General features: G+C 33.8%; 1 protein-coding gene and 2 pseudogenes across 1 annotated transcript; 2 read left to right on the top strand and 1 right to left on the bottom strand.

The window, feature by feature from the left end:
* Positions 1-8,095: 8,095 nt before the first annotated feature.
* On the top strand, positions 8,096-8,641 carry LOC143623609 (putative calcium-binding protein CML13 pseudogene; annotated as a pseudogene).
* A 784-nt stretch (positions 8,642-9,425) lies between these two features.
* Positions 9,426-10,338, bottom strand: LOC143623608 (elongation factor 1-gamma 1 pseudogene; annotated as a pseudogene).
* Positions 10,339-12,767: 2,429 nt separating this feature from the next.
* On the top strand, positions 12,768-19,026 carry LOC143623631 (uncharacterized). Its single transcript, XM_077094481.1, has 8 exons — positions 12,768-12,875; positions 14,222-14,617; positions 15,321-15,391; positions 15,485-15,886; positions 15,957-17,130; positions 17,508-17,602; positions 17,868-18,009; positions 18,342-19,026. Exons 2-8 carry the CDS (start codon positions 14,245-14,247, stop codon positions 19,013-19,015), a joined length of 2,931 nt encoding a protein of 976 aa, XP_076950596.1. The 5' UTR covers positions 12,768-12,875; positions 14,222-14,244; the 3' UTR covers positions 19,016-19,026.
* The last annotated feature ends 62 nt before the right edge of the window (positions 19,027-19,088 follow it).

Here is a 19,088-nt window from a genome sequence, read left to right as displayed (position 1 = left end):
TACCATACCCAAATTAAAGACAATAAAATGCTCATTTTTGTGGTGCAATTTTTTATAAAAAATATTAACGTATAAAAAAGTTATGGCCGTTGGAAAATCGTTGTGGGAAGTTATTTACAATTAAAATTAAAATGAATATATAGGAAAAGATAAAGGTTCAAAGTAGTAACTATTTCTTAAATTTATAAAAGTTGAGTAAAGTTGAGAGGGAAATGCTGTAACTATTTCAAGACAAATTTCTAATGGACAAGTTTATCTCTCTCTTACATGTCATAAAAGGTGTACCTTATGCATTAAAAGTTGTAATTACTTAAAAATGATGTGTCTTAATTTGCTCATGTCTTATTGATTATATATAGTATATAGATTTTATTTGAAAAATTATAGCAATACCATACCCAAATTAAAGACAATAAAATGCTCATTTTTGTGGTGCAATTTTTTATAAAATATATTAACGTATGAAAAGGTTATGGCCGTTGGAAAATCGTTTGTGAGAAGTTATTTACAATTAAAATTAAAATGAATATATAAGAAAAGATAAATGTTCAAAGTAGTAACTATTTCTTAAATTTATAAAAGTTGAGTAAAGTTGAGGGGACAATATTGTAACTATTTCAAGACATATTTTCTAATTGACAAGTTTGTCCCTCTCTTACATGCTATATAAGGTGTATCTTAGGCATTAAAAAGTTGTAAATTACTTTAAAATAAGGTGTCTTAATTTGCTTATGTCCCATGTATTATATATAGTATAGACTAGATTGGGTTGGAGTGGTTTGTGAATGGAGGTAAAGATTAAGTTGAAGTGATTTGTGTGTGAATGGGGGTAGTCTTAGCAACCCAACCTTAATTATTTTATATTAAACAAATAACATTTATAATTGTTGTTCTTATATTAAAAGTGACTAGATAATAAAAAATAACTACTTATGTAAAATTAATAGCATATATTTAATTTGAATTTATTAAAAAAAATAAAAAGTTTAATAATGATTAATATTTATTTTATATTAAAAAGTATATATTTAAATTTTAAACAAACTTCATTTTTAATAAAATTTATACCAGTATGTTCATTAAAAAAAGTTGAACAAGAATATGTTATTTGACTTTTTTTTAAATTTAATCATCAAAATTTATTCGGAAAAATCAAGATTAGAGCAAAAATTAATTGGTGTGAAAAGAAAAGGGAAAAGAAACTAAAAGCCGTGTCCATTAAGGCAGTGACATGTGTCAAATCAAAAGATTTCAAACTAGTTTGGTGCAACAACATGTTTGCCATATATTATTGTTTTTTAATTCAAATAAAGGAACAACCCATGTTGGTTATGCCAATGGGAGTGATCTAATCAAACTCATAAGTTCATTAATTAGTAGTAGGGGTGAGCAAAAAACGGTTCATAACCGTAGAACCGGAACCGAACCGGTGCCTCATAACCGCTAACCTGTATTATATTACGGTTCTTGGTTCTCAGAATTTGCATTAAATGGTACGCGGTTCGATTCCGGGTAAAACCAACAGTTCTAGACTTGGAACCGAATAACCGGAATATTAAAAATGTTTTAACTAAATTTACCAATACCCATTTTTTCCATAGTAACTTATTAACCCACATCCATTTAATAATTATTTAATTTAAATCTTCTTTCTTTGCGTTCAAGACCTAACAACCATGATCAATTTTATTTAAGTTATTAAGGTAATTTAATATAAAATGATATGATCTTCCTTTAATCTATCGTTGATAATGATTTATTTAACTTCAACAATTATGTTTTAATAAAAAATATAACGAATGTTCATGTTGTAATTTAAATTAATTTTACCGTGAAAGAAGACATACAATTATATAAACTTCTTTTGTAATTTGCAAAGTTTGCACAACATATTTGATAAATATATAACTGAAACGGTTTTGGCCATAACCGATTAGCGAGAACCGACTTTACCGGTTCTGGAAACGAACCGGTTTACTATAATAGGTTCCGGTTCTGGTTCTAATTTTTAGTCATTTTCGGTTCCGGTTCGGTTCTCGCAGTTCTGAACCGTTGCACAGACCTAATTAGCAGTTAAATATAATTAATAGCTCAAGGGATATAATGGTCTTTTGTTAGTAGTTGTTACATAAAGTTTAAGTTGTTTTTTTACAACTTTAGAAATTTGAGGGGGGTGCCAATGAAACTTTGGTTAATCAGTTAGTTAGCATTTGAACGTTGGTTATAAGCTCGCGATTTAGGTCACTCAAAGGCTAATTCAGTTACATTGATTCTCTCGTTCATTTCATGTTGACTTCAGTTTTATTTCGTTCGGTCTTGTTGATTCCTAATACATAAGCCCTAACTTGGTTGGTTTTTTTTAAATAATTTTCTTGTTGTTAATTCTAATCAATTCGCATCGAGTGTTCTTCGTGTTTGTGTGAATCAGTTATTCTTATTCCAGCTTAAATGGTAATGTTATGAAACACATTGACTATATACCAAATGTAATTTACATGATATTTGTATACTGCATTCATCGCCCTCATTTATTATTTAAAAAAAAATCCATTTCTTTGATATGTCTGTTGTCATGTGTTAGTCCATGGGTATATTTTTTCTCCTGTCAAAAGTCGAAAAATTGATTTTTGCAGGGTTTGACATTTTGTTGTTAAGCACGAATTTAGAAATTAATAAGATAAATATTATAATTAATATTCATATAAATCAGTAACCACTACAATGCAATAGAGTGGTAGAACTACAACATGTACAAAAATAAGAGCTACACACATATAAAAAAAGTTCAAATTATTAATGTGGGAGTTCAACACGGGAGATGAGACTTAAGATGCATTGTGTTAACTAACAATAAAACTTAGTGAATCATCAGTGAAAATTGTCTTGAGTAAAACCGAGAAACGAGACAATCTACTTATTGTGAAAGACGTAGGACTGTTAGTTGTCGATTTACATATGTAGTAGTATGTCGTTTATAATAAAACATTCCTTATATTTTTTTGTGTAAATAAAAGAAAAAGGAGAATTGAGACATGAATTATAAAATCAAGTTTAAGTATAGAAATCAGTATGCACAAAATTAAAAGAAAACAAAAAAATATTGACGTAAGAATAAAAAGTTAGCATGAATAAAGAAATGTTTTGGACACAAATAAAGTTAGTTGTGATAAAGAAAATGTTAGTTGCGTAACTAAACTAGATTGTTATTAGTTACACAGTTATCAAAAACCAATAACAAAATATCCTCTATAGTTGTTTTAAACTGGAAGATATAGTATTGTTTATTAATTTGGGGCAACATGTTACAAATGATGTTAGAAAGACAAATTTGTAAATGCCCCTAATTCTTCAATGGTTTTGTTTCGGTTTTAATTATCAAAAAACCATTATTAATGGTCTGGCTCACGATTTGACCTAAAAATCATCAAAATCAGACCATGAAGTTACGATATAGTTTTCCTCGCTCCCGAACAAAATAACATGTTGTCTTATTGGCTACTTGGATTATGCTCTAAATAAATGTCAGTTCAGCTATCAAAAACATCAATTAATTGATACAGAGATAAATGTCTTTGTGCCTTTGGATCTTCTTGATTCAAATATAAAAGCGTTAGCGCTAATAACTGCTATGATATAAATGTTGTTGGAAATAGTGGACCAGTTCGGTTAATTTAACGCATCCGACTGAGTTATGACCCGTGAGAGTTACACCTTGGGCAACGAACTAAAATCCGCTTAAATAGTTTAACCGGTAAATGACGAAATAATATGACGGAATTATTATTTATAACGATAATAAATAATATAGTTTATTTACTAATTAAATAAATTGGTTCAGGCTTTAAACAAGAGTTGTACCGAGTTGGACTTTGGCCCGATTAAGATTAATAGTTATAACATTATCATTATAACTATTTATTATGATAACCCTAAAAATTATTATAATTATTAATCTTGTAGAACAAGATATCGGCCACCATCTCCAAACAAATAGGAACAATAATTCCAATTTTGTACGAGGATTTCTAAGTCTTTGACGGCTCAAGAAAACAGCCGCGTACTCGCACCAGCAACTGTGACGCCACAGCGCCGCACACCGTCACAACTTACAGCCGACATCGCACGCCAACCGCAGCCGCAAGTTTCTGCTGCCACTGCCGTTGTCGCTCGTCGCCGCCATTCCGTTTGTTTGATTCGTCAACTAGCAACGTTCGTTGAACCTTGGTGTCTCAACCGGTTATTCATTAACCGAGGTAAAATTAAATATTGTCGGTTTTGGTTTATGTTTAATTCGATTGTTCGTGTCGTACTCGTATCGTATGTAACCGGATCCTGTATGGTTCCGTTAAATGGTGATTACTCGTTTTTATATTCCGCTGCGTATTACGTTATTAATGTGATTAATAATTATGAAACCAATATTATTAAACCAGGTTTAAAAGTTAAACCGTTGACTGATCACCACTGGAACCCAACAAATGTAACTTAAAACTTTATACGGATGAGTACATATAACCCATTTTAACAAATGAATTAATTAAGGGGTTGTTTGGTAGCTCTTAATGACCACTAAGGGAATGGTTAAGTCTGAATGGTTAAGAGGTAACCATTAGGTGCTGTTTATTTTTTCAGAGGTAAAATGTATGTAGTCTGCGGACCACATCTACCGACATATGCAACAGAAGAGGTGGACCAAACCTCTGCAGTCTGCAAGAAGAAGACTATTTGTTTTTTAACGTCTGCAAGTTGCTAACAATTGCACTAATAACAATTGAACTATTATGCAAACTAATCAATTTCTACAAACAACTTAATTTCATCATTTAGATCTCATCATATATATATATATAGGGTTTGGATTAAATATAAATAAAATTAACGTGCTAAACGTGAGAATCAAGTAGAGTAATTTATGTATACAAGTAGAGTAATTATCATAGAGTAATTACATAATTACTCTATGATAATTACTCTATTTGTATACATAATTACTCTACTTGATTCTCACGTTTAGCATGTTAATTTCATTTGTACGTTAACCTTCCCTTATATATATATACACACTAGTAAAAACCTGCGTGATGAAGCGGTAATGTCAACCTACAATACGATACTTGTTTCCAAAAGTTAACAATTTTCTCATAATATATTATATAGTACTTCTATTAGTTTTTTTTTTTCATACTGTCATTTTGATATATCTATACTAAAAATCTCAATTAAACAATAAAAAACACAAGACATATTCTGGATCTTTAGTTTGTAGTCAGTCATACCATAAAGAAAGCAAAATTACAATGTCAAACAAGAAACAAAAATATAGATAATTCATACAAGAACTATTGATTCAAATTAAATAATAAAAACAACTTTTAGTCTCAATGTAAACCCTTAGACCAAAAGTTGGCTGCAATTCATGATATAAACAGTGGCAAAACAAACTTAATCACGCGTAATTAAGGGCGAGCACTCTAGGTAGTATCTTCTCATATAGAAGCTCCAAGCTGGCACCGCCACCTGTCGTGATGTGATTCATCTTGTCTGCTAAACCAAACTACACAGCCGCAACCGAATAACCACTTCTAATGATGGTTGTAACCCAACTAGTTTCTTGGCAATAACATATATTTCAAACATTCCCACTAATTCCTGGATGAAGTAATAGCTATATGCACGCAAAACATGTATAGTATATCTATATATCAAATCTTAAATCAATTGTATTCACATATAGGTTTTACTCCACAAGTAATACCTATACACATGCAAAAGTTTATAATATATCTATATACCCTGCAAGCAGGGTCAAAGCCAAGCAACAAAGTATGGTTAGAGGTGTCAACCACTGGCCTGGTTAACTTAATAAAGCCCCAAAAGATATTCATTTAAAAAATAAGAAACTTAAGTAATATTAATTCATGAAACTTTAAAATCAAACCAGGACATTTCATGAGGATCCTTTCAAGCAATAACTAATCTTGACTTGCAGAAAGAAGCAACACAAAACGCTGCAAAGATAGAGAAACAAGCTTCTTTCCACATGCCACTCTCGTAGACGATTTCATGAGCCATATGCACAATTAATTCAAAAATTAGTTGTTGCACCTGAAAATTGACAAAAAAAAAACAAAAAAGAGTAATGAGTTTATTGAGAAATGAAAAATAAAGGGGCATTTATATATACCCCTTCTTAAATTCATTTATTACATATATCCCCAACCCAAATTAGTTGTTGCACCGCCAATCGTGTTCTTCGGTCTCGTCATCATCACAACACCAACATCATCGGAAATCGTAAGAATCATCTATGCTCTTCATCCGCCGCTGCTGTCGGCGACGTGGCAACAACCGTCCGTCTATCTCTCTTGTATGCGTCACCGGAAACGAAGGCAAACCAAGTTTATGTTGGAATTGAACATTGGAACATCGGAAAACCCATTGCTTGCGATATGAAAACCCATATAATAATTAACAAAATTGATTACCAATTTGCCATATTCAGATAAGGTATATATTTTGTGAAGTTTAAAATTCTTTGTTAAGTTTAAAGGGCATTTTTGTCATAAAATGTAATTTTATAAATGAAGGGGATATATGTAATTTTAAGTTTTGGGTTGGGGATATATGTAATAAATGAAGTTAAGAAGGGGATATATGTAAATATCCCAAAAATAAAATACGTCAAAATACCTTAGAATGAAATCAATACATATGACCATTAGGGTTTAATTGTAATCAAGATCTAGTTTTGGAATTCAATACATATGAAATATCATTCAACAATATTTTTCAATTCTTTGAATTCTACCTTGCAAGCCGGGTGAGGAACAAGTCAGAACGTGTTCACCAAGAAATGATTGTTCTTTTGCCTTTAAACATGTTAAATGAAACCAGCCTGCAACATATTTAGATGGTTAGCCAAGACTATTAAGCTGCAAATGCCATAAACTAAATTCATTTCACATCTGACTTACATTATAAGATAAGTGTCAATCATTTAACTTTTGCCTTTAACTCTTGATGTGAATTACCTCTGTAACCGGACTCAACGACAAGTGAGCATGAATCACTGCTTCAGCACCAGATTTACTTCCTGAAGTAGGCAATGCCACCTATTCGTAGCAATTTCAGGCTGAGCTAGACGGCTGTTTAAATGGGTTGAATATGAAAAAAACAACATGGCTCAATCAGTTCATTAAAGAAAATACTATTTTTGTTTAATACAATATATTTGTTTACTTGTTATCTAAACTATTGAATATTTTAAAAAAAGTTGGACAATGGTGTTGAGGGTCAACCAAATCAGACGGTTCCCACCCACCCAATTTGCCATATCAAAAACTGTAAATACCTTGTCAAGATACTCATTCAATTCCTTGATCTGGCCCATGTAATCCAAGTCCTCTACACACAACCTAACAACTTTAGAATCAACATCTGCCCCGTTTGTTTATAAACATCATCTATAAAGAATCTTGTTGCATTTGTCTAAAAAGCCTGCATCAATTACCACATTTAACATTATTTCATCCATTGGATAAAAATACAGTACCATCTTCACAACCTATAAATCTTGTATAAATTTAAAATGTAACAAAACATAAACTAATTTCTAGAACATATAACTAACCTGATAACACATAATTTTTTTGATATGCTACAAGTTCACACGTTGGGTTGTATGTTGGACTTTTATGATTACTAATAAGGGGTGTCTCTTTTTATGGGATTAATAAGAAAAAGGTTGAGAAATGATGAGTTTATATTCTCATATTGTACTTGAAAACAATTCTTTTAAGTTGTGCAAATAGAGATTATGATTGACAGTAAGGCAACAATTTTTATCATTTTTATGCTAGTTTTACTGTTGGGAAAAACAAAAAGAAAGCATACCAGTAGCTTTAACTTGAACCACTTGCCAGTGGTTTCAATCTGAAGATTGATGACACTGCAACAAAATTTCAAAAATAAATGAACATATGTAAACTCAAACTGACTTAGATAAAATACTACATTAATCTACATACTATGGCATTGACAGTTAAAGATGAATCTGATGAGGAGGTAAGGTCTGCGCCGACCGGTTATGGAACGGATGGCGGAGGCGGTCAGAGGTCAATCAGATGGCGCGATGAAAGAAGCCTTCACCCTGTTCGAAACCGACGGCGACGGCAAGATCGCCCCATCGGAGCTGGGCATTCTGATGCGTTCTCTGGGCGGCAACCCGGCCCAAGCCCACCTCAAGTCCATCATCTTCGACGAGAAGCTCACCACCCCCTTCGACTTCAACCGCTTCGCTGAGCTCATGAAGAAGCACCTGAAGCCGGAGCCCTTCGACCGGCAGCTGCGTGACGTCTTCAAGGTGATTGATAAGGACGGAAGCGGGTGCGTGGTGATGGCGGATCTGAAGCATATATTGACGAGTATCGGGGAGAAGTTGGAGCCGGAGGAGTTTGATGAGTGGATCCGGGAAGTGGATGTTGGATCTGATGGGAAGATGTATGTTGAGGGAATTCAAAATTTGAATATGTTTTCTCCGGGTTTTTTACATTTGAAATGGAATTTGAGAATTTGTGCTTCATTGGGTTGTAATACTTTCATTAAGAGATGTAAAACTCTTAATTTTAAGAGTTTTGGTTAAAAGACCATTTTGTCCTTCATATATGTATTTTAATATAGTATATATATATATACACACACACATGTTAGGTTTAAAATTCATGACTACACAAAAAACAACTATTGACAACTTCACTAATATAAATCATTTCCAACATGAGTTGTTTGTGTTCCGTCCCAAGCACTTGATCACCAATCTTCATTTATGCACAAGCTTTACCTAGGACATATAAAGCCAAATTTTAGTACTCATGTATAACATCATATTAAATCATATTTTCAATAAACACAAAAGCCAATGAACAAAGAATAATTCAACACACACTATTATATGCATCTTAACAAAATCCAACATGATCAATGCCCTACTAAGCAACCCGTTTTGGCCCGTTAGTGCAAATTTCTTACGTAACCCGTTTGCTAGTATTTAAAACCCATAGAACACCTTCTAGCAAGGCGCAGCCGACACATTTTTTCCAATTATACAACATATATAAACTTCAATTTAACAATGAATGATAACTTTATCAACTAAAATAGAAATAGCAAGGCGCAACCGACAAAATTTTGGCTGTCTGTTTGGCCTACGGAAAATACAACACGATTTTAGTTTTGTAATTAACTTTTTAAAGAACATTACTAATCCAGTTAACGCGACAACAATCACACTCCAACACCAAAACATTTAAAAAACAAAACTGGAATACTTGTACATTAATTAAAGATCACAAAAACATAGTTCACATGTATCTAAATCACACACCTGAAACAAAAATCTCCCAACAAGATTTGGCAGCTTAATATTATCACTTGAAACACTTTGCATCCAAAAGAGCCTCACCCTCAAACGGCTCCTGATCCTCAATCATCTGGTTCACTTGCTCCTTTTGTGCCTCGTCTGAGAGGTCAACTTTTGTCCACTCATAGAGCTCCATGTCATAACACTCATCCATCACAAATTTAGGAATTTCCGGTCCACGGAACAACCACAAACCCTTCACCTTGTATGGTGGGTCGTTTCCAATAATAAGCATCTTTCCAAAAGCATACTTGCGTGCAAGATCCATACACTGCAGAAATCCACCAACCTTGTTCATGGTCACAAAGGAGACATTATTCTCATCATTGTACTTGTAGTTGCAAAACCAAAGCGAGTAACCCTCTGGATCAAACATATCCCAAAATCCTACAAGTATCCAAAAACACATAGGTTAATAAATTTGTGTGCTTTTATTGATAGATGGGAATTCGATTAAAAAACAGCACCTTTCCAATAGGGTTCATCTTAAGAAACTCTAGGGTCTTGTTAGAAACACCCATCTGGAAGTTTTCGGCCAATTTGACTTCAACTCCGACATATTCTGTAGCAATAAGTGCCTTGTTCACATTTCCAAGAGCATGAAGGATCTGCAACCGAATCATATAATGCATCAAACAAACTGCTAACTAACTCAAACAAAAATATAATAATCAAGTAATCTAGAGAAAACAAAAATTTTCGACTCTCAGTTATTATAAATCGAAAGCCATAACATCAGTAGTACAAACAACCTGGCCACTCAAATCACAGCCTAAAAGAACATGCATTAGAAAGAGAAGCTTCAACGAAAACAAATTAGCTTACTGAAAACAAATTAAATCAAAAAAATAGATTTAAATGTCTAAAAAATCAGTATTTTTGTATTAATTTAATAACTAGCTGTAGCTACACTGCCAAAACAAAATTTAATATCAGTAATAGAGATTAATACAGGTATCAAGCAGAAAAAATGCAAATAATATGCTAAAAATGACAACTTGCTTAAACTTAGACATCATCATCATCATCATCATCATCATCGTACTCAGTATATCCCACAAATAGCAAAGCTATGGTAGGGTCTGAGGAGGGTAAGATGTAGGCAGCCTTACCTCTACCCCATAGGGATAGAGAGGCTGCTTCCGGTGAGACCCCCGGCTCGATAGTAGTTTTGCATCAAGCCTTGGACATAAGGCACATAGCACTCAATCATCGGGACACCGGCTGATCGGTGCATGTACCCTTATCTTTCAGCTATCAACGCCACTACATGATGCCTGATTAACCGTCCGTCACTTTTAACGTTATTTTCACGAGATTAGTAAAATAACGTCAAAATTAGTGCAATTTCACTTTTGCCCACCCGAGGGTTCACACATATATACATCATATGTGCGCACCGCAAGCAGGGCTATTGCTTAAACTTAGACCAATTAATTAAATCTGAATAACTTAAAAGTAGCTTAATTTACAAAAAAAAATAAAATAAAATAACAAGTAATCATATCAGATGATCAAACACAAAAAGTCAACTAATTCAGTACAAAAACCACAATCAGTTGTACTAACAATTAATAACTTATCTAAATCAATTACAATGCAGTACAGATGCAAATCAAACTCCTAAATCCATACAAGATCAATCAGAATAAGCACGAATTGACGTAGAAACTTACGAGAGCCATTGCTTTAGGGACAAACGATCGCCTTTTGATACCGATCTGTAGAATAATAATCAACTGAAATCAGTCTAATTAGATGTAAATAAATTATACAAAAGATTAATTTGTAGAGGCCGGCGGCGGCGACAACGATTGCGGAGGAGGAGAGGGTTGGAGAGGAGAAGGAGAAGGCCAGGGTTGGAGTTTTTTTGTAATGTCTAATGAATGAAAAAAGAAGAAGAAAATGATAAGAGGTGTGCACGGTAAATGTCTTCTGAAAAACAAACACAGTCAATGTTTGTGCGGCGCGGACAAGAGAGGTGAGGAATTGCTTTTAATGAATAACAAACCTCACTTAAGATATATCCTCTTAACCATTTAGACTTAAGATGGTTACCTCTTACTTATTAAAAAATTATGAACTATTAAGAGAGAACCTTTTTTTTTGAACGGTAAAAAGAGAAACCACACAAAACAACCGAAACTAACTAGCTAGAGACTAGCCAACGAGCCAAAGAAACATCACAAAACAAACAAACCCTAACTAAACTTTAAACCTGTACCAATCCTCCCACGACAAAGTATGCCCATCCGATCTATTCTTGACCCACAAATAACTAAGGCCCTTGATTTCCCCTACAACGCTTTCCACTTTCACTGCCAGACCATTAAACACCATATCGTTTCGTTCCTTCCATAAAACCCACAACGCAACAAGACAAACCGCGTGAAACGCTTTTGCCTTTCACCTATGAAACTTTGTAAACTTATATAAATCAATAATGTCTCGAATATTGAAAGCGAAAATATGCGGGATCTTACACCAACTTGAGATAGCTTGCCATACCGATTGAGCCAAACCACACGAAACAAAAATATGCTCGACCATCTCCTCTACTTCTTCACAAACCGGACAATCCAAAAAGCCTACAACGTTATTCCGTTTAGTCAACAAAGTCAACACCGGGACCCTAAAGAGATAATTAATAGTCGACTCTTTCTAGAAGATTTAAATAAGTGTCTGTAGACGCAAAGTAGTTTGTTTTAATGTATGGTGTTCTTTGTCTTTTGTTAGTGGGGATCTACTCTGATGCTTACTGGGGATAGACTCTTATGCTAAGTTAAGTGTCTTTGTTTGGTTTTATTTGTTATGTTGTGTTTAGTTGTTTGGCTGGTCTATATGTGTGTGTAAGCTTTCTATTGGATGTACTCTCATGTAACAAAATGCTTGTAGTGCTGGAATGAAAAAAATCTGCTTTGTTCTAGTTCATTCTCTTTCTCTGTTTTGTGCAGAAAAATATCTTATTTTAATTCTTTTTTAAATATCCTTTATTTTCTTATTCATTTTTCACATATAGCTAAAACTACAGCCAACAGGGTTAATGAATAACAAACATGAATGCATTCACGTCTACTAGAAACAATTCACCCATAAACAAATAAATTGATGATTTTTATCCTTAAAAAATGTGACAAAATCCTGTACGTATCATTTTAATCCCAAAATAAAGCAGAAGAGAAGGCGAGTCATCTCCAGTCAACAGTGACGTCACTAATGACAGATCCTGCACCACCGTTTCTGAATCGCCGTTCATCACCGGAGTTACTACTTCGTCGACTAGTTATTATTATCTTATTATTATTATTATTATTATCATCATTTTCATCAATCCAATTGATACGTTCTGACACCACTACAAGTGCTACTACAGACGAATGGCAGATCCTGACGAAGCACAATTTCTCATCTCAAATTCGCCTCAATCCTCATTTGATTCTCATCGTCACAGTGCCATGTAATACTAATTCATTCTCTTTAACCTAACTGTTATTTTATATTCATTGGAATTAACGGAATCTCTATTGTATTGTATTGTATTCTTCTGTAATCGATGTATAGGAGATGTAACAATGTTACAGTACGTATGTGTTGTTGACTAATAGATAGATAGATATAGTAACTATTGAAATGAAATTCAGCTTTAGGTTAAGCTAGTTATCAAATTTGAAGTGATAGTGTTGTTATATTAACATGATTTGATGTGAGTAGTTAATGTGATTGAAGCTTACTCTACTTGTGTAATATATCTATCGCTGTGTTACGAGATATGGTGTTGATAAATGAGTCCAAATGAAATGCAATAATGCCTCTGTTTTGTTGACTCATACATGGAGATTGTCGAAACAGAATCAAGCTCTAGGTTATACTAATTCTTAAATTTGAAGAGAAATGTTAATTCACATGGATTGTGAAGTGAAATATAAACATTTGGGATCAATGAGTTATGAAGTTGTTCTGCCAAGGGATTTATGCTTCTCCAGCTGAACTCTGACCAAATAGTCTATTCTTATAGCTAGTTGGTTTGGTGTTTCTTCATTCGTCTTGCTATATTAACCTGATTTTATGTGAGGACATATTGTATTAGTAGTTAAAGTGACACAACCTGCTTTGCAGTGTATGGATTGTGGGATAGCTGCTTAATGTCTTTAGTAAAAGATAATTTGTGTATTGTTATTGTTGGTAACTTCAGCACATGGTGAGGATCTAGGATATATTGAGCTTGGGCTGGTTTAACTTGACAGTATAATAAAGGTTGCACTGTTGCAGGGTGTGAGTAAATTCAGTCAGATATTGACTAAACTAGATTGAAAGCAACAGATTATGATTGTGTCAATGCTCTTTTGTCGAATATTATGCCCGTATTATGGAAATCTTGCTCTCCTAATTCCATTAGATTATATCTTAATATATATTGAATCACTTTCTAATGTGTGTTTCAACCTTTAGATGATCTGTCATACAATACATTTTCACTTATGTTAAGGCTCGTTGGATTCGAGTGTCTTTAATTCCGTTTGACATTTGAGGTGTTATACGAGGGCTATTGTACCATTCAAGTTTTACCTCATTAAACCTAGCTTTGGAAAGTTTGAATGCAACCTAGAATGCTTATAGATGTGGAAGAGAATTTGGTTAACCTCGTCTTTGAGTTAGTGCACAGGAATTTATTTGACTTAACATGACTAAGTATAAGTGCACGTCTGACTTGTGTGTTTGAACTTTTGAATATTAAAAGGATAAAATTTAAATATTCCATGCCAAATGCCATCACAAATCTGATAGGTCTCATTTTATGTCCAGGGTCTGGCGAGGCGCGATCTCTTATGAAAGAATTAGCCCAAAAGGTTAAAAAGAAAGAGGAATTTGGAACTCTGAAGTTAATGCTCATTCATAGAAATCATGATAAGATGCTGGCAGATGCTCTGGGTGCTAAAATGGATATAGATATTTTATGTTACCGCCACTCTTCTCCATACAAGTATCAAGGAACACTTCGGGCTCAGAACATATTATCATCTGTTCATTATCTTATGTCACTTTTGCCTGAAGAAATTCCCCTTAAGCCTTTATCAACCACAGAGGATCTAACAACATTCCTCAAGTCAACTGACAAGGCTTTACTTCTTTTGGAGTTTTGTGGATGGACACCCAAACTGATGGCCAAAGTCATGAATAATGGATCTGAAAACTCTTCTGGTATTAATTTCTCACCGTTTTTACTTTCTTTATAGAGTAAAATAAACTTAAGAACAAAATTGTTTAGGTGTTTTTTTCCCTTCTTTTTTGTGCTCTGGAGCAAAGCAAATATTTTATTTGCTTTTCTGTTGATATCCCTGTTATTTGAATGTTTAAATCTTTCATACATTCTTTAGAGGTGCCACTCGCAATCCATTTACTTATGAATGGGTTGAGTCGATTTATGTTCTATCTGTAGCACACTAAAATAATTTCTAAGAAATGGGTTGAAGTTCTGAAGTGTATTTTTAATGCATAAAACCTCCTAAACCATTTTATTTAAAAAATTGATTCATATGTGGTACAGTAAATTTATTAAAAATGATATTTTTAGACGAAAAGTGTTTTGGGACAATCTGGCTGACTCATACATAAAATTATCCGTTTCGAGCCATTACACAACCACCCATTTTTCCACCTTTAACACACACACTATTTTAAGACTCTTAAGTGATATTGTCTCCTACAAGTAGCAACTAGAATTAAGAGACAAATAACCAGCATATGAGTGCTTATATTAATGGAATCCATACCAGCACTAGAATCCTAAAATTTGCTTATTCCTTGATTGATTCTACAAAATAATTCTAAGTTTTAAAAAGAGCATTTGCGTTTGTCCTTTTATGTTCAGAGATGTTTTATTGTACTTATGGATTCCATACAGGTGTCCTTCTTAGAACAGGTTTATTTGGAGAACACGATGAAACAAGTGCAAATGATGGGAAGAAGAATCAGGTGGATGGTAGTTTCTACTTCCTCATAGCTATGAGGCCTAAAGAAAATAAAAGGTGCTGATAATAACGTGACATGTTTTCTTTCTTGAAACAGGGGATGGAAAATGAAAAGATTACCTGCAATGTTGATGATCAGTTTAACGGGCTTCCTGGGCTTGGTGAATTTATTCCTCTAAATGAGAGTGATTTCTTGGAGGCTAAGAAAATGTCATTAAATGATGGGGATCCATCTTCCTGCAGTTTTGAGGAGTTCCAGCTGTTTGAGTCTTCACTATATAATTTTACTAGTTTTGTTGGAGAATTCTTTCTGCCACCTGAAAGGTTTAAGTTTGGTTTAGTGTCTGAGAGATCATTAATTTCATCTCTAGGGGTTGCAGATACGGATTCATGGTCACTGATGCTATACTCTACTGGATGCCCTAGCTGCACTAAGGTTTTTAAAGGAGTAAGTGATCTCAAAAGAGTTATAGAGATTAATTCATCACCTGTTACAGAGGCAAGTTTATATACTTTCTCCTTTAATCATTATCATATCATTTTGATCTGATTTATTGACTTTTATGCAGCTTAAAGGTGATGAGTATGATTTTGATCCTGGTTTACCATCAGATAGGTCATCAGTACTACTTTTCATTGACAGATCATCTGATTCCTTAAAAATTAGAAGAAAGAGCAAGGACTCTCTTACTGTTTTAAGAGAACTTGCACTGCACCATCACATTCCATCTAAAACGAATGATCAAAACGCTTTCAATCGAGCTCATGTCACAAGGAGTGTTCCCCACCATCCTAAATTGGAGATGTCAACATCATTTCAAAAGGTAACTCAACTAAAAGATAAGATTACTATCATAACCATGAATGAGGGTAAGCATATTACTTTTGATAATCTTGCTTCAAATTTGCAAGGTAATTCCTTGCAAGATGTCTTGACATATGTTCTTCAGCAGAAGAAACAAAAAAAACTGAGTTCGGTTGCTAAAGATGTCGGCTTTCAGCTGCTCTCTGATGATATTGAAATCACATTGTCAGAAAATGTTCAGTCTGATTATATACAGACTGAACTATCTATGGAACATCCTAGTGGAAGCAATGTTGAGTTTGAAAAGGATCAAGTGGTACATGTTGATGATCTAGAACATTCTGGAAAGGATGATGAGAAGATTTCTGTTGATACAACTGTTCAGTTAGTTGCCACTTTTGAAAACGAGGAAGTTGAAAAGGGGTCTAATTGTTCATTTTTCTTTGTTGATGGACAATTTCGGTTACTTGAAGCATTAACTGGTGTTCTGAAGATCCCTTCACTAGTGATTATTGATCCTATTTCACATCAACATTATGTCTTTCATGAAGAGGATGATTTTGGCTATTCTTCACTATCTGTTTTTTTGCACATGTTTCTTAATGGAAGTCTTCAACCATATCAACGGTCTAAGTCTCTTGTTCTTGAAACTAAGGAGGCCCCACGCCCACCATTTGTCAATCAAGATTTTCAAGAGGTTGATTCTATACCGCGCGTTAATGCTCTTAACTTTATGGAGTTGGTTGTTGGTAACCACTCTGGTTCTGTTAGTCCTGAATGTGCATGGAAGAAAGATGTATTGGTTCTTTTTACTAGTTGCTGGTGTGGATTTTGTCTGAGGACAGAACTTGTCCTACGTGAAGTATACCGTGCGTTCAAGGGTTATGGTGATATGGTGAAAAGTCAATTTAAGGACGAGCAATCCTCATCAGGAAATGGTATGTCCTGAAGTAAAGTTACCTTTTTACTTCTTTATTTTCCACTCGTTTGTTCTTATTCTTTTTTAACTGTTTTACCCAGTCATTATTATTTTCACCATTTTTTTACTGTACTTGACCAATCAAATCAAAATACCACTACAATGTGATAGCATCTAGAGAAAATAAGTTGTTTAAAATATAAAAGATGCTGATATAAGCATACAGGACATGCTCATCTATTGCAAACTAAAGGACTGTGTTAAAGGCTATTCACCTATTATGGTATTATACAAATCTATGCATTTGTTTGTATATTGTCGATCTCATTTTTATTTAATAGTTTTGAGACATGAACGATGCGATCATGTTGCTAATGAAGTTTAAATGTGCTGCAGATGGCATTAATGACATCATAACGAAGCTCCCGATGATCTATATGATGGATTGCACTGAAAATGACTGTAGTTTGCTACTAAAATCATTGAATAAGGTATCTAATCTTGTTTTGTTATGCCTATATGTGTTTTCAATTCAAGTTTTGAGTTTGTGCATTCTATTTTAAAGGCACGTGATCAATAGGCAACATCTGTTAAATGTTTCCTCAGGGTTTATTTAGATTTCATTTCATATTTTGAGATGTTGTGTTGCTTTGTACTTCCATTCGGATCATTAAAACAATAGTCTGTTATTTAAATGCATCAATAACTGTGTCAATGTAAAAAATATATGTATATTGATGTGTTATTTATATGCAGAGGGATCTTTACCCATCTCTGCTGCTGTATCCAGCAAAACGGAAGGAAGCAATCTTGTATGATGGAGAATTATCTGTATTTAATATTATCAAATTTATTGCTGATCAAGGTGGCAACTCTTACTGGATTTATAAGGAGCGAGGTAATTTGAAGTTATTGGCCAATCTTATTTTTTGTAGTTATATTCTAATCATCAAACTAAACCATTTCCATAAGTGTTCCCTTACAAAGACTTAACTTCTAATGACTTAGTTATGGTAGTCAGGAATTATTATTAAGCTACCCGTATACTTTGAATGTTTACCAGACTGGTCCTTATGTTTCCAACTAACAAAACTACATAACAAGAAGGCTACTCAATTCTCGATACCAAGAAAATGTGAATTCTTCATCAACTGATCATTTTATTGATTATAGGTTTCAGACTTTCAGTTATTCATATTCTATCAGGATCTTATATTTTCCATGCTATAGGTACTTTATGGACTGAAGCTGAATATGGAGTTTGGAATGAGAATCAAATTATGAATGCATCAGAACATGTAACGCATGAGGAAAACCATGAGATTTTACTAAAAGACCGAACTCAAACCCAGACCCAAAAGTCAGGAATTACTAACAAAAAGATCGAGCCACGTACACCATACGATCCCAGTGGATCTGGACTCGAAATAATACCTGGCTCCATACTTGTCGCAACACAAAAACTTACCGATGTATACCCATTTTCCAGATCAAAAATTCTCATAGTCAAAGCAAATCAAACTACTGGATTTCAAGGTCTGATAATCAACAAGCTTATTAGTTGGGAATCCCTCTCATCACACGAAGAGTTGGATTCCTTGAAACAGGCACCACTGTCTTATGGTGGTCCTGTCATAGCACGTGATCTGCCTCTTGTTTCTTTAACTAGAGAGTCTTCCAAAGATGAGCTCCCTGAAGTGCTACCAGATATCTACTTCCTTGACCAATTAGTCACAATTAATTTAATACAAAATCTGAAGTCACATAATCGGTCGATGACCGACTACTGGTTTTTTGTGGGGTTCTCTTCATGGGATTGGAACCAATTATATGATGAGATTGCTGATGGATCATGGAATTTAGTTAATGGAACAGAGCAGCAGCTTGATTGGCCTATGACATGAGCCACTTGGATTAATTAAGTCTCAGATGAGGTTAAACCTACACAAGCTTTCCATGGTTACATTTACAACTTGT

The sequence above is a fragment of the Bidens hawaiensis genome, unplaced genomic scaffold (assembly GCF_021521415.1).
Source record: "Bidens hawaiensis isolate Kalapana, Puna unplaced genomic scaffold, B.hawaiensis_p1.1 tig00003506_1, whole genome shotgun sequence".
Classification (NCBI taxonomy): domain Eukaryota; kingdom Viridiplantae; phylum Streptophyta; class Magnoliopsida; order Asterales; family Asteraceae; genus Bidens; species Bidens hawaiensis.
Note: the sequence above shows the minus strand (reverse complement) of the source record. Positions and strands in the feature narration are given on the sequence as shown.